The 20,350-nt window shown below is 55.5% G+C and overlaps 7 protein-coding genes across 7 annotated transcripts; 6 read left to right on the top strand and 1 right to left on the bottom strand.

The window, feature by feature from the left end:
* The first annotated feature begins 1,447 nt into the window (after positions 1-1,447).
* On the top strand, positions 1,448-3,698 carry BU26DRAFT_73847 (uncharacterized protein). Its single transcript, XM_033836287.1, has 3 exons — positions 1,448-1,533; positions 1,589-1,673; positions 1,730-3,698. Exons 1-3 carry the CDS (start codon positions 1,531-1,533, stop codon positions 3,433-3,435), a joined length of 1,794 nt encoding a protein of 597 aa, XP_033680684.1. The 5' UTR covers positions 1,448-1,530; the 3' UTR covers positions 3,436-3,698.
* A 1,040-nt stretch (positions 3,699-4,738) lies between these two features.
* Positions 4,739-8,352, top strand: BU26DRAFT_432848 (uncharacterized protein; the record flags this gene model as incomplete). Its single annotated transcript, XM_033823999.1, has 5 exons — positions 4,739-5,908; positions 6,067-6,558; positions 6,735-7,616; positions 7,730-8,041; positions 8,194-8,352. The coding sequence occupies 5 exons, from the start codon at positions 4,739-4,741 to the stop codon at positions 8,350-8,352; spliced, it is 3,015 nt and encodes a 1,004-aa protein (XP_033680685.1).
* Positions 8,353-9,343: 991 nt separating this feature from the next.
* Positions 9,344-9,616, top strand: BU26DRAFT_568239 (uncharacterized protein; the record flags this gene model as incomplete). The annotated part of the gene is made up of 2 exons (XM_033833751.1): positions 9,344-9,487; positions 9,536-9,616. The coding sequence occupies 2 exons, from the start codon at positions 9,344-9,346 to the stop codon at positions 9,614-9,616; spliced, it is 225 nt and encodes a 74-aa protein (XP_033680686.1).
* A 1,232-nt stretch (positions 9,617-10,848) lies between these two features.
* BU26DRAFT_522087 (uncharacterized protein) lies at positions 10,849-13,392 on the top strand. The gene is made up of 5 exons (XM_033829696.1): positions 10,849-11,117; positions 11,228-11,319; positions 11,384-11,480; positions 11,600-12,928; positions 12,986-13,392. Exons 1-5 carry the CDS (start codon positions 10,980-10,982, stop codon positions 13,193-13,195), a joined length of 1,866 nt encoding a protein of 621 aa, XP_033680687.1. The 5' UTR covers positions 10,849-10,979; the 3' UTR covers positions 13,196-13,392.
* A 121-nt stretch (positions 13,393-13,513) lies between these two features.
* On the bottom strand, positions 13,514-16,012 carry BU26DRAFT_489983 (uncharacterized protein). The gene is made up of 2 exons (XM_033826039.1): positions 15,596-16,012; positions 13,514-15,549 (listed from the first exon to the last, which is right to left on the bottom strand). Exons 1-2 carry the CDS (start codon positions 15,929-15,931, stop codon positions 13,699-13,701), a joined length of 2,187 nt encoding a protein of 728 aa, XP_033680688.1. The 5' UTR covers positions 15,932-16,012; the 3' UTR covers positions 13,514-13,698.
* Positions 16,013-16,114: 102 nt separating this feature from the next.
* On the top strand, positions 16,115-18,125 carry BU26DRAFT_607882 (phosphatidate cytidylyltransferase). The gene is made up of 5 exons (XM_033835794.1): positions 16,115-16,468; positions 16,555-16,927; positions 16,976-17,322; positions 17,370-17,825; positions 17,880-18,125. Exons 1-5 carry the CDS (start codon positions 16,316-16,318, stop codon positions 17,913-17,915), a joined length of 1,365 nt encoding a protein of 454 aa, XP_033680689.1. The 5' UTR covers positions 16,115-16,315; the 3' UTR covers positions 17,916-18,125.
* Positions 18,126-18,388: 263 nt separating this feature from the next.
* BU26DRAFT_432766 (uncharacterized protein) lies at positions 18,389-20,305 on the top strand (the record flags this gene model as incomplete). Its single annotated transcript, XM_033823991.1, has 2 exons — positions 18,389-19,276; positions 19,343-20,305. The coding sequence occupies 2 exons, from the start codon at positions 18,389-18,391 to the stop codon at positions 20,303-20,305; spliced, it is 1,851 nt and encodes a 616-aa protein (XP_033680690.1).
* Positions 20,306-20,350: the final 45 nt, after the last annotated feature.

A 20,350-nucleotide genomic window follows, 5' to 3' on the forward strand; every position in this document is an offset into this window, starting at 1 on the left:
GCAGTCTCTTAACCCAAGTTGTCGGACATGATGCATGATAGGATCCGCCTTAAGTAGAGTTGCCGGTAGGAATAGTTGAGAGTTCCGCAAGAAACTAGGGACTTGCGATTCTAAGCTTGGTCTTTCTAGGATAGGACCAATCTCGGAGAGGAGCTGTAGTCGACATCGAATGAGCCGCGGCGCCTCCTTGTCGACGAGGTCAGGCCGCTCCATGAGTCGCTTGATCTGAAGGACGCTTGCGATACCAAAGTGGCCAAGCTCCTCATAAAGATCTATTGTCTCGCTGATAGTCCGCCTATCTTTAGTCCAACACGTTAAAGCTTGGGAGGAGTATGCCAGATTTAAGGACGCGCAGAGTATTGTCTGGTCCCGTGGCAGGACATCTGCCATTTCTGCGACTTCCTGCTGGAGCGATTGTGTGAAAGTTCTATACTGGTCAAGGACTTTGTCCATGATTTCTGCGTGGATCGTCGATTCCGGATCATGCTTGAATGGCTGTATCAAATCTTCGCCGATTGATTTGAGTTCCTGTAGAGCCATGGTCATGAGTGCGTGCAGACTGAGTAGAAGTAGCCTACGTTATTTCAGCTGAGGAACTTTCAAAAGTATTGCCGCTCGGGACGTACGCGGTGTGTACATTGTCGCGACAGTGAGGTTCGCTTGGGATTGATTCGCCTGCATCCGAGGGCATCGTCAAAGGTGGCCGGACGTCGGTCGACGTCGACGATGATGGGAATGTCTCTTCATTAGCGAGAGGCCGAACACGCTGTATCTTGCGATTCGACTTGGAACAAGCAAGGCTTTTCTCGTAACATCGGATACATTTCTCTGCTGGCCAGCTACGCTCCACAGGAAGACACTTGGGCGAATTAGTCCTACTTCGACATATTTGGGACGATTCCCCACCTTGACTTTGGCATTCCGACAGAATGTACAGCTAAAGTAGTTCAGCTTGCGTGGCTTTCGCGTCGGGCGCTGTGCAAGCTGTTTAGCGCTCACGAAGGTAGGGGTCGTGGATGCCATGGTAAGAGTGGACAGCAACGAGCTTTCTAAGAGCCAAAGACCATCCTAAATACCAGAGAAGACGTAGAAGGATTCGCATGGGGTCGACCAATGAGACGTGCAACGCACTGCAGTGCGATGAGTGGCACAGGATTACCGAGGCTCCATGGTGATTGGTGTGTGGAGTGCAGTTAGGATGGTAAGAAACAAGCACACCAATCGCAGCGCGAGAGCTCAACAGGGAGGCCACGACGGCATTCGACCGCGCGAGGGCGCGCCCGTGAGGTTTACGTTTGGGGGCGCCTTCAAGAAAGGGACATGATGGCCAGGGACAGCATGACCTCGTGTGTGGCTGTTGGTGCGGCTGTCTTGGCACGGCACCAACGGCAGGGGCAGGGATGACATCACTGGCGAAGCTCGAGCATTGGCCTGGATCTCCACGAGCCTCATTACCGCAACATCAGCCTTGCGATGCCGCCCAGCACATAACAGTACTCTCCACTCGTATATTCTACTATTGCCAAGTAAATGGTGAGATTTACCCTGCTCGCGTCTCAACATGTTGGGAACTAACGCGACGCTCCAGGCATCGCTGCTGCGACAGATAGTCGCGGGTCCGCGCGCCAGGCACCCAGAAGCCGGGCTCGACCTCTGCTATGTCACAGACAATAGTCAGTAACGCCTTCGGAGCCCTCTTACCTCGCAACCCTCTAATCGCACCGTTCAGTCATTGCGACTTCGGGCCCCAGCGGCACCTATCCCCAACGCGCGTACCGCAACCCGCTTGACTCCCTCGTAAAGTTTCTCGACTCGAAGCACGGCGACGACTGGGCAATATGGGAGTTCCGCGCAGAAGGGACGGGCTACCCAGACTCGGAGGTCTACGGCCGCGTCTACCACTACCCGTTTCCTGACCACCACCCGCCCCCATTCGCCCTCATACCGAACATCATGGCGAGCATGCGGAATTGGCTGCATGAGAAGGAGGGACGCGTCGTAGTGGTACACTGCAAAGCGGGAAAAGGGAGGTCAGGAACAGCCAGTTGCAGCTACCTGATTAGCGAGGAAGGCTGGCCGGTACATAAAGCACTGCAGAGATTCACGGAGAGGAGGATGCGGCCGAACATGGGCAAAGGGGTCAGCATCCCCAGCCAGCTCCGATGGATAGGCTACACAGACCGCTGGGCAAAGCACGGCAAGATCTACGTCGAACGCCAGGTCGAGGTGTTGGAGGTACACTGCTGGGGGCTAAGAGACGGGGTCAAGATCCAGGTTGAGGGCTTCGTGAACGACGGAAAGTTGATCAAGAGGTTTCATACCTTCACGCGGGGAGAGAGGGAGGTTGTTAGGGGAGAAGTCACGACTACGTCGATATCCCAGGCAGTGCAAGAAGTCATGTACAAGAATGGCGTCGGATGGTCAGCCGGCAAGAAGACGTCAAAGGTAAAGGAGTCGGTCGAATCGGACGGCACTGCCTTCGAGCGAGCCAATGCAAAGCCTGGGGATAAGGAATCTTCTGGCGACGACACGTCTTCGTCTAAGGAAGAGACGGAGAACGACGATACGGGCACAGGCGACGTCATTTTCCGCCCCTCAACGCGCGTCGTGCTGCCGAGCAACGATATAAACATCGACATCGAGCGCCGCAACAAGGCTGCATTCGACCTAACTATGGTGACGGCGGTCGCGCATGTCTGGTTCAATTGTTACTTCGAGGGCAATGGACCCGAGCAAAAAGGCATCGCCGATGAATCCGGTGTCTTTGAAATCACTTGGGACGCCATGGACGGCATTAAAGGTTCTGCTAGGAAAGGAACACAAGCATTCGAGAAGATTGCCGTCGTGTGGAAGGCGCTCAGAGCCGAGGAAGGACGCCCTGGCATTGTAATCACAGAACCGCGAGAGGGCGAGGACGTTAAGCAATCGTCGCCTGCCGATTGGAAGGGGCAGGAGGGCGTGGAACCAAGTGAAGGCAAAGACCTAGGTCTGCGCATCTCCAGTCCATCTGCTTCAAACACGAATGTTAGCAAAGCGAGTAGTGTCAAAAGTCAAAACGCGGATGATACTCAGCAGGTGCTCACGAAGCCGGCAAGGGATAGCCAGGAGAGCGAAACAAGAGGGCTCAAGGTACATGGTCCGAATGGCGAAGACGTGGTCCAAGAACCGAACAGCGGAAGCGCAGACGGAAGCGGGCCGGCATCCTTCTCTTCCCCCACGCTGCCAAGTCAACTTGACGGCACGGAACAAAGCAAGGCGAGCAGTGACGCCGGACAGCGGATGCAGTCACCCGAGTCGCACAAGGGTGGAGTTGAGGGCATTCTGCCACATGTCTCGACAGGCGATCTCCCGGATGGAAGGCCAGAAGACGAAATGAAGACGGCGAAAGAGCATGCGTTGGGGCATCTCGGCAAGCACAAAACTACGAGCTCATGATCTAGGCGGCCGTTCCGTCCCGTTGGACAATCCCTTATGGGATAGGGCGCTTGCGGTGTTCAAAGAATTGCATCGCGTGTTTCGGGGCCTCGCCGCGAGTGGGTCTCCCGCCCGAGTACTAACGACCGATCTCGGTGGGGGTGTGCGGGTGCTTTTCGCGCTATGGTTCGGGTATGTATGCGCTGTGTCTGTTCAGCGTATCAGGAGCATGTATGATGTGTGTTCCCGTACATGTTGCAGGACGCAATATGCATTGGTGAGGCGTTGGACACATGGAGACGAACATGGGAACGGAGGACTTGTGCAACGCGGCTTTGAAGGGGTTTAATTCTCATATACCACGGGGTTAGGGATTGCGGCGGCGTCCAAAAGGCAAGGAAGCCCCGAACGGTTGTATTTAACATTATCCACATCGTGTCTTTGCTCACGTTGTCAGCACAGAAAGTGAGGCGAACGGCTGTCGGAATGTCTTGTCGTTACAAGGCGGTGAATGGGCGCCAACGCGATGCGGCTAGCGCATCAGGCTTAGCCCGGACCACGACGATATGTGTAGCCAGTCGCTAGGATACACGCTCCATTGTGTGTTCCCACGAACTGGTCGATTCCCGGCCAGGGCGCTGGTAAGCGGTTAAGGCGGAGAGCAGCGTGCGCAATGGCGTGTATGCGGCACCGCGCAGGCGGCGCGGCGATGCGTATAAAGGGCCATGGTGCGCCCGATGGCGAACGAGGTCTGGTTTGCGCATCGCAAGAGCTGGAAGGAGACGAACAGTGGGAAGAGTTATCGATTGGCCTTTTTTTGTGGCTCCGGACTTGCGCGAGTGGCGTTCTTGATAGATGCCGGCGAGGCTGAGCATTGGCTAATCGTTCACCGGTCATAGGCCTTACCTCAGGCCATGGTGTATATTGCGCATCAGGCAGAACAGCTCTGGTGACTCTTAACGCTTGCCACCCGCTGCCACCCGCTGACGGCCGCACACCCTAGATTAGAAGCCCAGTTGACCACGCTTTCACAGCGACATATCTGCCGCCCCCAATTCGTTGTTCCGCTCCACACCACAAGCAGTAATCGCAGCAGAAGCAGTTGACCGGCGGATCATCGATCCAGTGAGATTGAGTGCCAGCAGAATCAGCTGTCAAACAGGCAGCGACACGCTTCATGAACAAACAGGGCAATACAAAGCCTCACCGTCCCCTTCCTTCGACCCACAAGAAACTTTCGTCTTCCGATACTACTGCATCGTCCCCCGTCGTCGTGCCGACTCCTACATCCATCGAAGAACCGGAACCTGACGGTCACATACTCATGGAGGCAGGAGAGTCGGGAAAGACGGCGCCCGCGATAGGGGCAGTGACCGCCAATACCGTCCAGGCAAAGGACGAGAATGCATCACCGGCCCACGAGGCCGGAGAGGAAGTCAAAAAGTCTACTTCGACGGAGGGAAAGCAGAAGACCAAGGCCAAGAAGAAGACCAAACGCGCTATGAAGAAGAGCAAGCGGAAGGAAGAGAGCTCCGATTCCGAAAGCAGTAGTGATTCTAGCGCGAGCGATTCCGACAGTAGCGACACTAGTGAAGATGAACGAGCCAAGAAGAGGAAGAAGACGAAAGCTGTGTTGAAAAAGGCAGCCGAAAAGAAGATGGCGAAGTTAAAGGCTCAGGCTCAGGCGAAGAAAGGGAAGAGCAAGAAGCACGACTCCGGGGACGACTTCTCGTCCGCAGATAGCGATTCAGAATCTGAGTCCGAGGACGAGAAGAAGAGGCGCAAGAAGAAGGCTAAAGCCAAAAAGAAGAGCAAGAAGTACGAGAGCTCTGATGAGGAGGTTAGCTCGTCATCGTCGTCATCGTCGTCTTCTGATAGCGACTCCGAGGATGAGAAGGAGAAGGAGAAGAAGCGGAAGCGGGCTAAGGCTAAGGCCAAAGCGAAGATCGCGGAGAGGAAAGCAAAAGCCCAGGAAACGGACTTAGCCTCATCAAGCGGATCGGAGATCGAGAAAGATGATACGGCAGCCTCCACACCCGACACGCCCGCGACGTCAACAGGCTCAAGCGGATTCGATGAGATCGCCGCTCGTATGGCAGAGCTGCGGGCGGAACACGCGAAGCTCAGCCTGCTCCAGCAGCAACAGCAGCAGCAGCTCGTAGTCCCTCCTTCACTTTCTCCTCTACTGAAGAAGACTAAGATCGAAGCTGCTAAGGCAGATGACAAGAAGGCAGTCCCGTCGAAGAAAAACGCTCTTGAGTTCAAGCGCGTGGATCAGGTGTGGGATTCGAAGATCCGGGATTACAAGTATACGGAGAGTGCAGAGGAGCAGAAGGATGATTTCGATTGCGTATTCACGGTGCGGAGAAGATTCGGCTGGGATAACAAGTACATGGAGACGCAGGTTGATATCAAATCAAAATTGCTTCGAAATGTGCTCCAGGCTGTCTTCAAGGACTGCAAGAGTATAAGCTTGGTAGAAGATACTCCCAGTGTAAGTGCAACCCCAATGCCCAATCACTGTTTGAGACCTCCCAGCGAGATCAACATTATCCTCGCATGTCTCTCCAATGTTGTGGATCTCCGGTCTAGGCCCCGGCCCGCTCTTCGGGTGACGCCCGCCTACTAAAGCTACTCTGCTAACGCGCATAGATTCACCCGCACACTCTATTCCTCTACTACGACGAGATTACCAGATACATCAAGAAGACGCTAAAGCCTCAGCTCAAGCGCGCCAAGAAGAGGAAAGACAAGAAGCAGCTAGAGCAGCAAATCTCACAATGCAAGCTCCTCGCGCGCTTCATCGACGAAGACTATGAAGAGACGCGCAAGACTCTGAAGCCGATGCTCAAAGCGGGCACCATCACATACAACCTCGTCTGGGCGCTCTTCAAGCCGAACACCATTGCGTACACGCCGACATATGGCAATAAGGACGATCCTCGGTGCTTCAAAGTGGATTCAGCATACGAGGAAGAGGATTGGTTTGGAAACAAGAAGTGGAATATTGATGGAAGGTACTTGGAGTATGATGGGAAAGTTTTCGGGCTGGGTGATCATTTTGTGCAGATTCCAGCTTTCAAGGGCCCACGGAAGATTGTGAATCTTGCAGCATATCCGCTGGAGTACCACAAGGACCCCGAGGTAAGCACCCATGCAGTCGAAGAGCTGGCGGGCGCGCATGCTGGCGGACGGTGAAGCAAGCACTCGCTATGTCGCGTACTGTGACGCATCGACCGCTATTGCGAGTGACCGTATGCTTCGCAAGGCCTTGCTGTCTGCACGAATTATTCAGAAACGGAAGAGCTGACGCATCGCAGGGCCTAAAGGAACAGCTCATTGAGCGCGGTAAGAAGTTTGTAGCGCTGCAAGGCATGAACTACCGCTTCCATAGTGGTCTAGGGTACATGAAGCAGAAACGCGCCGTTGCTAAGATCACTATCAACGGGCGGGTGATGATCGATCCCGCCATTTTCCGTCGCATAAACCCGAACTACCCGTTATCATATATCAAGCAGGACGAAGTGAGTCAGGACCAGTCAGACGATGACGATGACTCCGAGGATGAGGGCTCCGCTTGTTGTTCAGAGGCCGACGATGAGTCTGACGACGAGAAGCCGAATGGCCGCTTGATCATGTGGAAAGATAAGCACGGCAAGAAGCACCTCATTCGCATCCCTCCGGGTGATAAAGGCCCGGACATTACTGGGCAGAAGCTAGAGTCAGTGGAAGATGAGGGCGAAGGCATCAAGCACACGTTCACCGAGGAAGAGCTGCTCATTGCCTCGCCAGTCGTCCTGGGCTTCGCGTTTTCCGAGAAGTTCTGGCTGGAATTCTCGCTGTCTGGGATCCGAGAAATCGAGTGGAACACCGAGGCCTTTGACACGCTCGTCCTGCCCAAGCACATCAAGCAGAACCTGAAGGGCCTCGTCAGCTCGCACCGCTTCAACGCCGCGAAGACCATCGACGATGTCATACAAGGCAAGGGCAAAGGCCTCAATGTTGTGCTTCACGGTCCGCCTGGTGTCGGCAAAACGCTGACCGGCGAGTCGATCGCGGAGTACCTCAGGTGCCCGCTGTACGCTGTCTCGGCTGGCGAGCTGGGCACGAACTCGGCCTCTCTCGAACGAGATCTCAACCGCATCATGGATATCACACACTCATGGGGCGCCATTTTGCTCCTCGACGAGGCTGACGTGTTTGTAAGTCCCGTCCCATTCGATTGCTAGATGAGTCGCAGATTTGACAAACGTTACTCCATTCCATTCGGACCCTGCGACTCATCACTTAGAAACACGCTGACCACCCCGCACAGTTAGAGGCGAGACAGCCGCACGATATCCACCGCAACAGCCTCGTCTCTGTGTTCCTTCGTCTGACCGAGTACTACCAGGGTATCCTCTTCCTCACCACGAACCGCGTATCGACGTTCGACGAAGCATTCCAGAGTCGCATACACATGGGCATACGGTACGAGAACTTGACCGCGAAGGCGCGCAAGAAGATCTGGCAGCATCACGTCGGCAAGGTGCTCAAGATGGCGGGCGAGGACACGGCGCACAAGTGCAAGCCCTTCCAGGACAGCGACTTTGACGAGCTCAGCAAGAAGGTATTGAACGGGCGGCAGGTATGTATCTCGTCCCCTCACCTGGTGGTTTACTGGGCGCGGGTGTGGTGAGCGGCTGTTGCTGCCTTGTCTGGCGGCAAACAACGGCTCGCGACGCGCCTGCCTCACGCCCAGCAAACGTACGATGATGGATGCTAACAATACGCTCGCAGATCAAGAACGCTGTCAAAACGTCCCAGTCGATTGCCGTCGCTGAGAAGGGCACCTTTGGCATGGAATACATCAAGCGGGTCATGGAGGTGCAGGAGGCCTTCGAAGAAGACATGAGGGGCGGACTGGGTTACCGGGACGCGATGAGGCAGTACACCTGAGAGTAACGGGCTGTGATTGCTCCCTCTGGGCGTAGTTGGACCTGGTGCAAAGGGCGTAATGGCGTCGTGGGGTGAAGGCGGGCCCTCTCTCTGGCACTGAAAGCATGGGCTGCGGCCCAACAGGCGTTGAGGACACTGAGCATAAATTGCGGAAAGCTCAGCATGAATTCCATGATGCCCAGATTGCACTCTACTATACGTTACGCCGTTGGGCAAGGTTCGGGGTGGTCATAGTTGGGGTACTTCTGACCGTGTACAACATCCCATTCCCACGTAGCAATATAGACACCACACTCAAACATTGTAATGAAGATATGACCTTTATGTAATTCTCCAAAGCCTACTCTACTCTCTGTGTCACCTCCAGCTTGTCAAGCCCCTGCGGTGCGATGCGGCACGTTAGTGTCTCTGCGGTGAATGTTTACATCACGTGCCGAATATCGCGCTCCTTCCTAACTATATTGTTGTTGAGTCAGAGCCCGTGTGATGCCACCCGTGTATAGCCGCTTATCTTGTGATCTGCTGCTGTCTGACTCACCTTATCAGTGGGCCGGCATGCAATTTCCGAGCGCCGTTGTTGATCTAGAGCTCTCTCACCGGGCGCCCAGCCTTGCGCGCGCACGGTGCACTTTACCTCACGCACGGTCCCCTTTCTTGCCAAGACGCATAAGCGAGCCAACGAGAGCCGTCAGACGCGTTCGGAGCCAGCTTCCGAGCTCCGAATGACCTCAAATCCGTCCACGGGACTCACCTGCCGCGCCTTTAGCAAGCCCAAAGGAGTAAGGCTCAGTCACGGGACAGCAACGGCGCTAGTGGGCGTTAGTCAGCTCGTTAGCGCCCTACGGGTACTTAAACTCCCCCCACCGCCCCTCCTCCGTCTCTCTTTTTCTCCACTCGACCACAGCAGCCCCTCCACTGCTTCCACTCTTCAATATGTGGTCTCATCTGAACCTTACAACCATCTCATCCTTTCTTCGCATCCAACCTTGACATGGCTTCGACATCCAACCATCTCAACTTCAACCTGCCTTCACCCCCACTCAAGGTCTTCGGCATCACATCAGACGGTCAACATCATTCGACCTTATCCACCTTCGAGCCATGCCAGGTCTTGCTAGCTCTGAAGCTCATCAAGGTTTGTCATATACCTCCACTGACTTGATCCTTCACTGACATGTCTTAGTACTATGACATGTCATCAACATGTCAACAACACCTCACTGTCTCACATCCACCTTCGAGCTTCGAGCCTACCTGGCCTTGAAGCCTTCATGGTATGTATTACTCACCTCACTCCTTCTATCACTGACATGTTGTCTTACTATGACAAGACATATCAAAAAAGTAAGTTTGCTTCATTACTCACATGCCTCTTTCACTGACGTCACTCAGAAACAACTATAAAAACCATCAACGTCAAAATAACAACCCGCCTCCGCTCTACCTCGTACTATCCGCCTCTACTTTTCGTCGCCGCTTCCGCTCTCAACCCACCCCTCCTCCACTATCTCGACTATCCTCAATCACCGAATTACGCCCCGGCTGAAGTCTTCCGAGTAGGCCATTCGACGGGCTTCGACCGACCGACCGACCGACCGACCGCTTTCGTATGGTATTGGTGCATGGACTGAATGTTGGATGAAGGAAGGATCATGGTCAAAGAGACGGAACGCAACGGGTTGCTTCAATCATGTGGCATGACAGCTTGCTGTTTCGGGACAATCATGATTGTTGCGGCTTGTGTGAGAGGTAGGGGCTCTTCAGATGTAGGCGGCTAGGATCGCTCAAGTTGTGGCTGTCGCTGCAACCTCTCACCGTTCCTGTCCTTTCTGTTGAGCTCCAACCCGACGGTCGAGTGGATAGAGCGCTTCGTGCGTGGCCTGCCGTCCACACTTGTCATAACCTCCCTGAGCACTGGGTTTTCGAGTCGGGTCTTGGATGTTAGAAGGATGGTACTTGGTCGGACTTCAGCTGGACGTCATGGTTCTTCAATGGATTGGATCTTGGTTGGTCATTAGTGTGCTAGGACTTCAGGTTGGGCTTTGAATGAAAGGACTGGACTCTGGCATCAACATCAAACAAACAAACATCAATCTACAATCAGACCTTCGGGTCATCCACTATCTTCATCTCGTTATGCCTTGTGTGACTTCTCCTTGACCTGTCATGACTCTCTTGTGCCTTGTGCGCCTTCCTCTTGGCCGTACCTGCTGTGACTCGTGCGCTTGACTCACCTTCAGTCACACCGCCCTATCATCCACTACCTTGCCTTCCTTGCCGCTGGGGAAATCTCCTCACCACGCCCGAGTGTCGCGCGCATCTCGTCGAGGTCCCTCTGGCGCAGCATAGGCGATGCTCTTCGTTGGAGAGCGGCGGCGGAGAGGTGAGGTTGGCGCGCTAGCACGCCCCAGCCGGCGCCAAGGCCGATGGCTGGACCCACAAAGGGCGGCCGCGAACGACATCCCCGCCGCTCTGGGGAACTGCTGCTGGAAACAACATCTCTCTCCCCCAGATCTCTTATTCCCGACATCGTGCAACGCCCTCGCTCGGGACCGTTCCACATCCATGCTGCACCAGCCCGCCGTCCCGTGAGCGTACTCTCAACACGAGTACAAAGGCATGCAGCCATGGACCCGGAACCCAGCGCTCGTTCGCCGGCTGCGAATGTGACCCAAGACGGCGCCGCGGGCCCCTCGCCCAGGAAGAAGCAGAAGCGCAACAAGCCGACCTTGAGTTGCGAGGAATGTGTCGAGCGCAAGACGAAGGTATGTCGATGCGCACGGCAATGCGATGGCCGTGGCGCGTCATTGCTGTTTGCGCCGCGGATGCCCAGGTGGGATTGGGAGAACGTGAACGCAGCGCTGACGCCGTGCAGTGCGACCGCGGGCGGCCCCAATGTCTCGCGTGCCTCAAGCGGCAATCGCAGTGCAAATACTCCGAGGTCGCGAACCTCATCGCCTCTGCAGAGTGAGTGCTTTTTCCCATGCGCTCGTACGACGTCTCCAGGACCGAGGTGCTAAGAGATCCACAGCCGTGGCGCCGCGCGTAATACCGGCCGCGCGAGGAAGCAGCACACCAAATCCGTAACGCCGTCCAGCAATAACGAGACGCAGCCAATTCCACTTCAGGTAACGACCACTGTCTCAACTCGCCTATCTCACTGCGCGCATCCTGCACTCTGTCGATCAGGCCGGCTTCGACGGAAGCTTAATTCAGTAGAGCACATCCCCGCTGATGCACCCCACAGGTTCAGGTCCCAACGTCAACGCCAAGGACCCAGTACCGCAGCGTATCGCTGTCATCGGCAGGATCCTCGCCATTCTTACTGTCCAACATCCCGTACTCGAATCACATCCAGTCGCCCTTCTTCGGGCTCGGCTCCGAGCATCCTTTCGCCAACTACTGGACGAGCCGGGGAGGCCTGTCTGAAGTGATAGGCGTCTTACCGGCCAAAGACCAGGCCGATATATTGGTCGCCAAGTATTTTGACGCTGTCGACCCTGTATATCCCATGGTGCACCGCAGGAACTTCTATGCCGACTATGAGCGCTTCTGGTCGCTGCCGCTCGCAGAGAAGCAGGTCGCCGACCCAGTGCTGGTGGCTCTCCACTTCGTCGTATATGCCATGGGCACGCAGTTCATAAGCACCCCTTCAGACCATGAGCGTGCCCAGATCGCCGAGTTTTATGTCTCAGCGTCCCAGCAAGCCCTGCGGTTGTCGTCGTATCTCAGCCGAGCGTCCGTCAGGACTCTCCAGGCAATGGTGCTGATTTGCTACTTCCTGATGAACGACAATCACGCGTCTGACGCATGGGCTTTTGGCGGCGTCCTCGTACGACAGTCATATGCAATGGGTCTACATCGCGATCCAGATATCATCGCTCCGCGCTGTTCGCTCTCCGATAAGCAGCAGCGACGGAAGCTATGGCAGGCTGTTCTCTTCCAAGACACATTCCTCACCGTCCTCCTCAAGCTTCCTCCAACGGCCACCTTCTCCGACGTACGCGTAGAATCCCTAACCGACGAGCTAGATGACTACATGACGAATGGGTCCTCTGCCAATGGCGCCTCTGACCCTGTCATAAACCCCATGAGCATTAGCAATATCGCACCTTCATCCGACGCCTTTCCACCTTATGAACTCTGTGACCGACAGTACATACGCTCCATGTGGCATATGGCGAACCTAGTTCAACGCACCGTCTGCACGCCACGCTCACTCGGGCACTCGTTGACCAAGTCCGTAAGCGATAAGGCAGATCTCACCAACGAATATCACAAACTCTTAGACTCCTTTCCATCGCCTCTGACTACCTCGGACGACGCGGCAATCCGCAAAATGGCCGAGACTAACCCACGCCTCTTACGTCAAAACCTCTTTCTACGCAGCAACTTCTGGCATTGTGTAATGGTTATCCAAGCGGACGAGAACGATAGTAGTGGAGTGACATGCGATGTGAGAGGAGCGCTGGAAGCGGCGCGCATGGCGCTGCTGGCTTTCTTCCACTTCTGGGAGCACTTGCGGGTGGATGCTGGCGTGTGGTGGGTGTTTCAGCATCGCGCGTTCGAGGAAGCCGTGAGCATTCTCCCTCCTTCTATATCACCTGAGTATGCGTATAACTGACAAAAGCAGCTCCTCATGGCCCGCATCCTCGGCACGCAAGAACAACCTCTCTCTCCTGGCCGAGAAGGCATGAGCCCCGCAAGCGACCCTTTACTCATGATGGCGAAGGAGGACGCAAGGAAGACGCTCGAGATTCTGGACATGGTGGGCGGCGCGCCAGAGATGCAGAAGACGCGGACCGAGGTGCTGCGGACGGCGTTCGCGGATATAATGTGGTGAGCATCATCAATCTTGATTATTTCGGTGTTGTCATATTGGGTGGAGTTCAAAAAGGACAGGCTTGGTTCTCTTCATGCGTGGCGATTTGCTTGGATATATATATGCGTATTAATCGGTGGCTGCACATTGATAGTTTTGGATAATAAGAGGCAGCTCTGTGAGGATGCTCCGATTGCATCTTCGCTTGAATCCACCGAACACACCTTCAAATCCTTGGTTTGCGGCGGAAGTCACAGTTTGTGCACCTCTTGAATCCAGACATGCGATACATTTCAGAGTGATACCCCGCGTTAGCTTTAGGCATTCCCGGTCTTACAAGCTGCATTGCATAATATCAATTGTTTTTGCAAAAGCTCATCACCAATGACAAGCTGCTAAGTAAGGTATGTAACTATCCAGCCAGTACAACGTCGCCCAATGCAATATCCCTCGAGTGTGCAATGCTAAGCCAAGACGGAACCTCCAAAGCACCTAGTGCCCACATATATATCCTACTACGACTGCTATACACTAGTCCCACTACTAAAGACTTGCATATACTCCTCTCCCTCCTCGGGGCCGAGATTCTCATCCAGAATGTCCGACGCCATATCCATGACGGCAGGCTCAATTCCCGCTTCAAGAACCAGGCCTTCTGAGAAGGCTAACCGCGTCAGGCAGACCTTGTACGCATGGTGCCCGCCCAAGGTTCCATCTAACTTATTCTTGACGGCGAAGCCGGGATTGCTAATCACGATGTGGTGGATAAGCTTCATGGTCGCGTTGATGCTTGCAATTTTGCGGTCCTGGTTTGGTGAGAGTGGATGCGTGTAGAGAGACATGACGCAGGAGTTGAGGTATTTGACCAGGCGGCCGACGCAGAGGTTGTGCTGGGCGAGAAATGTGGAACCGTGTTCTGGGATGGAGAACTGGGTGAGGACGTCTAGGACGCTGAGACGCAGCTGCCAGATGCGGTCATCCGGGATGGGCTCCGTAGATGGTTCTTGGGGGTCAGGGATGGTCGTAAGCGTGTCGGTGAATAGGTTCGTCAGGCGGCTGACGAGTTGGCTTTCTGCGTTGGCCTGCTCCCTTGGATCGTCGGATACTATAGGTCCAAAGGAGGTAGACAGGGGTGATGTGGATAGGACACGCAGCATGAGCGATATGTGAGGAAGAGGCTGTGCTTTGTTGAGCAGCAGAAGAACCCAGGGGGATGATATGGTTCGCCAGAAGCGCGGAAGAGCTTCTGCTTCTGGAGATGGTAACGAGAGACAGCTTGTTGCGATGAGGTAGAGTAGCTCCAAGCAGTCTAGCACATCGATTTCCGATGCAATCTGGCGTTGTGCCGGCGAGAAAAGCTCCGTGAGTTTCTTCTTATCCCCTGTTGCACCCCAGTAGACGGGCTCTGCTACAAGCTGGACAGAGTCCATGATGAGCGGGATAATCTCCACTGCCAGTTCAGCCGCAGTTTTCGCTGGTTCACAGGCCAGGACGAAGTGCAGCGCATCCAGCATCAGGTATACGGGCGCATAATAGTTCTCTTGCAGGCACTGTCTCCAGAGCTTGAGGAAGGCGCGGCATATGCGGAATGCAAGTTCACGTGCGTTGGGCGAAGCACCAGAGCTCGAAAGCGCGTCGTAGACCATGGAAGACAGCTTCTTCTGCGGCTGGGAGGGAAAGGCATGCTGGGTGAGGGCTTCCAGCACGCGGTCGGTGCCATTGGAAGAGCGGTGGGCCAGCAGACGGTGCAGAAGGATGAAGCGGTGGTCGTCCTTCCAGAGATGGCGCAGAAGAGCAATGTCCAATTTTCCGTCCTGCTGGGGTGCGGGTACAGGTTCGGGCGGTTTCGGTCGTTCTCGCGGCTCGCTCAGTTGCAGAGCTGCTATGGGGCTGTCATTAAAGACCTGCCGCTTCCTCTTCCCCGCCTGCTTGGGAGTTGCTGCCTTTGCCTTTTCCCGTCTCTTGGAGGGAGAGGCCATGACAATGTCCTCGTCGTCGAAGCCATCACCGATGGGCAGCGTCTTTTGCGCTTTCTTTGGTGTTGCCACGGGGCTTGCTGGCACCGCCGCGGCTGGCTTGGGTCTTGTTGGTATCGCCCTCCGCGTTCTCCTCAGCCTCTCATCCTGCACTTCATTCTCGGTGAACTTGTTGCTGTCCTTGGTCCGCTCAAGCTCGAGCCGCAAACTGTCGCGCTCAGCCTGGAGCTTTTCTTCGTTCTCCCGCTGGGCGTGCTGCTGAGCTGAAATGCGCTGTTCATTCGCCCGATTCGCGGCTTCGGCACGCCGTCTGAGATTGTCCACCTCGCCGGCCTTCTTGTTCGCTTCGGCGGTGGCGGTTTGGAGGTTATTGTTCAGCCGTCGCTTCTCTTGCTCTAGCTGCAACGGTTAGCACCGACTAAGAGGGTGCAGTTCGAGCGCGTACCTTCTTGATGCGCTGGAGCAGCTTGCTCACGTCGGCCTGCGACTGCCGCGGCGGCTCCTCGACCTCCATGGCGTCGCCGTAGAGCGCATTGCCGTCGGTGTTGGTGGGATTGTAGCCATAGTTCTGCTGGGCAGGTGCAAAGCCGGGCGCGTCTGCCTCGTCGTCGAGATTGACCACCTCGTCGCCGTCGTCGAGCCCATAGTCGGAACCGTGGGCGGCAGAATCGTTGCGGTGGTGCTGGGTTGCGCAGATGGCGGTCGTCTCCAGCTGCTGCAGGGTGTTGGCCGGCAGGTCGTCGAGGTCGTGGTCCGAGAAGTCGAACTCGTCATCGTCCATGTTCGCAAGCCATTCCAGATGCAGAATGCTCCCGGTTCCTGTCAACCATGGCAGTCAGACGCGTGCTGCGGGTGGCTGTTGTCGCGTCGCGGTCCGGCGCTGGGCGGCTTCACATGCCGGGGCAGGGCTGAGAGCTAGGGCGAATTTCGGCGGCGGAGTGACGTTACGGTTCCGCCTGCTCCTCCCGCAACCATCGCGCAAGACCTGCTTGCGTGCACACCCGGCGAACAACAGCACCCGCCAAATTCTGCGCGGTCTGACCATCGCCCGACACAGTGACCTGCTCTCTTCCTCTTCGAGTCGCGACGACCTCTCCCAACGCGCCTGCCGAGCCGCACACCTCCCCCGGCCAGCCGCCCACTGCCGGCGCACCCAGACCGAGCCATGGCGAGGCCGCGGAAAGACGTCAAATTCCAGCACAGAGGCAGCAACGGCAAGGCGCGACGGCCGTCGATGAGCATGTCCGAGATCAGCGAGAATGCCTCTGAGCCGGGCAGTCCCACGCGCAACGGGGCGCTGAGCAAGTCGGAGCCTGCAGTATGTCTTCCCCTCCCGCAGCTCTCACAGCATCCTCCATCGCCCATCGCCCATCGTGCACCGTGACACCGCTAACAATGGGCCAGACGCAAGATCCCCCGCCGCAGTCCGAGTACGAGAAGAAGAAGCAGAACTTCATCACGCGCACAATATGGACCTTTGTCATGATCGGCGGCTTCTTCTGGGCCCTCTTCGCCGGCCACATCTACATCATCATTGTCGTCACCGCCGTGCAGATTATATCCTTCAAGGAGGTCATCGCCATCTCCAATGTGCCCAGTCGCGCGCGGAGTCTGCGCTTTACCAAGTCGCTGAATTGGTATTTCCTTGGCACCACCATGTACTTCCTCTACGGCGAGAGCGTGATATACTACTTCAAGCACATCCTGCTCGTGGACCGTATTCTGCTGCCCCTGGCGACGCACCATAGGTTCATCTCCTTCATGCTCTACATCATCGGTACGCTATGCCCCCGCTCCGTTTGTCCTCTACGTGCTAACTTGCTAGGCTTCGTCTTCTTCGTGTCTTCTCTCCAGAAAGGCCACTACAAGTTCCAGTTCAACCAGTTCGCATGGACCCACATGGCTCTGTTCCTCATTGTTGGACAAGCCCATTTCGTCATCAACAACATCTTCGAGGGCTTCATCTGGTTCTTCCTCCCTGTTTCTCTAGTCATCACCAACGACATTTTCGCATACCTATGCGGTATCACCTTTGGCCGCACGCCGCTGATCAAGATTTCACCCAAAAAGACGTGGGAAGGCTTCCTGGGTGCCTGGTTCTTCACCACCCTCTGGGGTATCGGACTGACCCACATTATGTCGCAGTACAAGTACTTTATTTGCCCCGTGAACGTGAGTGGCCTACTCCCCCTCTTGCGACTCTGACTAATGGGGAGCAGGACCTCGGAGCGAACATATGGACGGGTCTCCAATGTAACCCTAATCCTGTCTTCATACCGAAAACATACACGGTCCCCTTCATTCCGCAAGGTCTGCCAATTCCTGCAACCTTCACCTTTATGCCAGTCCAACTGCACGTCCTCGTCCTCGCCAGCTTTGCCTCGCTGATTGCGCCCTTTGGTGGATTCTTCGCCTCCGGGCTTAAGCGGACCTTCAAGATCAAGGACTTTGGTGACAGCATCCCAGGACATGGTGGAATGACGGACCGCATGGATTGCCAGTTCATCATGGGGACAATTGCTTTCTTCTACTACTCTAGCTTTATTGCCGTCCACAAGACTAGTGTGGGCAGCGTACTCGAGGCCGCCATAACCGGTCTCACGCCCGAAGAACAGGTTGAGGTCTTCAAGATCCTGGGCAAGCATCTCGTGAATCAGGAACTCATTCCATCCAAGGTTCGTGCACTCTACCAGTGCGACTCTAGGGATTTGAGGCTAACGGGATGGCAGGTGCTTGAATATGTCAACGCCCAATTTAAGCGATGAGGGCCCGCGTGCTCCCAGTGCTCCCGGTTCATAACGACCGATACATTTTCTAATGAATGATATTAGCGGTGGGATGCTCCGACGACACACCGCTTCGTTTGAGAAACACTTGGCTTTCCTAAGATTCTGGCCAAGCTCAGCTAGCTTGCTTTCTTCGTTGGTACTCGTTTTTGAGTATATACCCTCTTCTTTTATGCCTGAAGGTCGGCGCACCTGGTTGGCGGTTTCTGTAATATTTCTTAGGGATGAGTTGAAGCATGCATGGAGGCCTCGGCGCCGAGGCAGCAAAAGTAACTGCATAGACCGGTGTAATGGATAATTCTCTTGGAACTCGCGCGCATTCCTTGTCACTGGCGCTGCCTGCACTCTCCGTGAAGTCGCGCGGAGGCTTGCGGCCGAGGGCCCGCACAGACCAGCACTGCGACCTCAAGCTTCAAAAGCTTCTGGATGTCCGTTCCCCTGCATCGTCGTCAATGCCGCCACGACCAATTGTAAACGACGCCCTGTGGAGATGTCTCTGCCCGAGATACTACCTATCCACGGCTCCCACACGGTGCGCCGCCGTAAAAGATGCTCCCAACGGGACGGCGCATAGAGCAGGTGCACGGAAAGGCCCATTGCGCACATACAGCACCTCGCCGCCCACGACCGAGAATCCCTTCGCACTATCTACCGGCTATTTCAGCAGTTCGAGAGCGCCCAACCAGCCCGTCCGCTCCGCTCCACCCCGCCGCAGCCTGCGAGAGAAGGTGCCCCTCGTTCACCTTCCGACCCCCGAGCTCTACGAACGACTGCGCATCGATGGCGCGGCAGGACGATATGAGGAGACGATGAACATCATTAAGATACTCATTAAGGACCGACGGGAGAGACCAAATGGGCATATGTACACGGCCATACTGCATAGCTATGCGAATTGCGAGGAGGGGACCGCTGGGAAGCTGAGGAAGGTGCTGGAAGAGATGGAGAGCGCGGGCGTCGAATTGGACGCGAGAGGCGCCGAATGCGTTTTAGAGGCACTTGCTGTCCACCCAGACTACCTTTTGCGGAACGAGATTCTAGACTACATGAAGGAACGATGGTTCAATCTGTCCGACCGTGGCCACAACTTCGTTGTAGCGGGGCTCCTGCGCGACCGCCTCTTCGAAGTAGCGCTCGAGAAGCTGGACGACATGGTGAGGCATAGGACCAAGGTGGAGGGCTGGCTGTGGGATAAAACCATTTGGATGCTCCTCGAGTTTGGCGAGGTGGAAGAGGCCTTCTACGTGCTCAGCGTTAGGCAGAGCGTGGAGGGACAAGGGGTCAAGCTAAGCAATGCGCTCTGGCTGCAGCTGCTCGACGCTGCTGGGAAGAGGCACCTTGTAAGTCCTGGCAACTTTTCAACCTGTGGGTCAGGAAAGCCTTAAGTCCGCTAACACGCTAGCTAGCACGAAGCCGCGAGCATGATATGGAACACCCAAGTGGTGCCAGGCTACGTCAAGCCACCAACCGGAACCTGCCTCAATGTCCTCTCTCTCGCTTCGCGCGACGGCGACGTAAAGTTGGCGACCGACGTCTTCCGTGTCCTAGCCGAACGCGACACCATCTTCACTGCGCACCACTATGAAATGCTCATCGAATGCTACCTCACCTCCAACGACCTCCCTGCTGCTCTCTCTGTCATTCTCATCATGCAAGACTCCGGCATCAAAATTACATCAGACACACTGCACCCGCTCTACACCTACCTCAGCAAACAAGAGTCGAGGCCCATGGAGGCATTTGCACAGTTACAGGACCTTGAAGGCGGTGGCAAGAGAATTCCGACTGCAGCTGTCAATGCGTGCCTGCAAGCTTCAGTTTTCCTCAACCGTCTCGCCGAGGCCATAGAAATCTATAAAGTGCTCCACACGGTCAGCAAAGCCGGCCCCAATACAGCCACATTCAACATCCTTTTCCAGGGGTGCCACAGAGCAGGGCGCAAGGAGCTCGCCATGTTCCTTGCGAACGAGATGATCCAGGTCGATGTCCGCCCGGATCGCATCACTTACGACCGACTTGTCCTAGTCTGCATGAGCGCTGAGGATTTGGACGACGCGCTCCTCTATTATGAGGAGATGCGAAGCCAGGGCTTCATGCCCAGGCGCGGGACACATGAGATGCTGATCAAAAAGAGTTTGGAAAAGGGCGACGGGCGATGCGTGGCCGTTTTGAAAGATTACGCGGCGAGCGGGCAGAGTGAGGCGAGGGTTGCTATGTTTCAGCGCATGGTCAAAGAGAAGTTTGACGAGAGTGAGAATGGTAGGACAGAGATGCTCGAACAAGAAGGCAAAGCGGCACCGAAGAGCGTCCAAGCTGGCGAAGAAGGCATGATGTCGAATGTTCATGTTGAGAGGAGCGGGGAGAGATAGAGATGAAGAAAACATCTAAATCAACAAATTCCCAACAAGTCGCTA

Source organism: Trematosphaeria pertusa, assembly GCF_010094035.1.
Source record: "Trematosphaeria pertusa strain CBS 122368 unplaced genomic scaffold BU26scaffold_12, whole genome shotgun sequence".
Lineage (NCBI taxonomy): Eukaryota > Fungi > Ascomycota > Dothideomycetes > Pleosporales > Trematosphaeriaceae > Trematosphaeria > Trematosphaeria pertusa.

Excerpts from the sequence above, each read along its gene's own strand:
- BU26DRAFT_73847 (XM_033836287.1), top strand. Across the intron at positions 1,674-1,729 it reads CTGCTATGTCACAGACAATA|TCATTGCGACTTCGGGCCCC; the intron begins GTCAGTAACGCC and ends CGCACCGTTCAG.
- BU26DRAFT_522087 (XM_033829696.1), top strand. The coding sequence starts at position 10,980 with ATGGACCCGGAACCCAGCGCTCGTTCGCCGGCTGCGAATGTGACCCAA. Across the intron at positions 11,320-11,383 it reads AACCTCATCGCCTCTGCAGA|CCGTGGCGCCGCGCGTAATA; the intron begins GTGAGTGCTTTT and ends AGAGATCCACAG. Across the intron at positions 12,929-12,985 it reads ATCGCGCGTTCGAGGAAGCC|CTCCTCATGGCCCGCATCCT; the intron begins GTGAGCATTCTC and ends TGACAAAAGCAG.
- BU26DRAFT_489983 (XM_033826039.1), bottom strand. The coding sequence starts at position 15,931 with ATGGACGATGACGAGTTCGACTTCTCGGACCACGACCTCGACGACCTG. Across the intron at positions 15,550-15,595 it reads TGCTCCAGCGCATCAAGAAG|CTAGAGCAAGAGAAGCGACG; the intron begins GTACGCGCTCGA and ends TAACCGTTGCAG.
- BU26DRAFT_607882 (XM_033835794.1), top strand. The coding sequence starts at position 16,316 with ATGGCGAGGCCGCGGAAAGACGTCAAATTCCAGCACAGAGGCAGCAAC. Across the intron at positions 16,469-16,554 it reads TGAGCAAGTCGGAGCCTGCA|ACGCAAGATCCCCCGCCGCA; the intron begins GTATGTCTTCCC and ends ACAATGGGCCAG. Across the intron at positions 16,928-16,975 it reads CTTCATGCTCTACATCATCG|GCTTCGTCTTCTTCGTGTCT; the intron begins GTACGCTATGCC and ends CTAACTTGCTAG.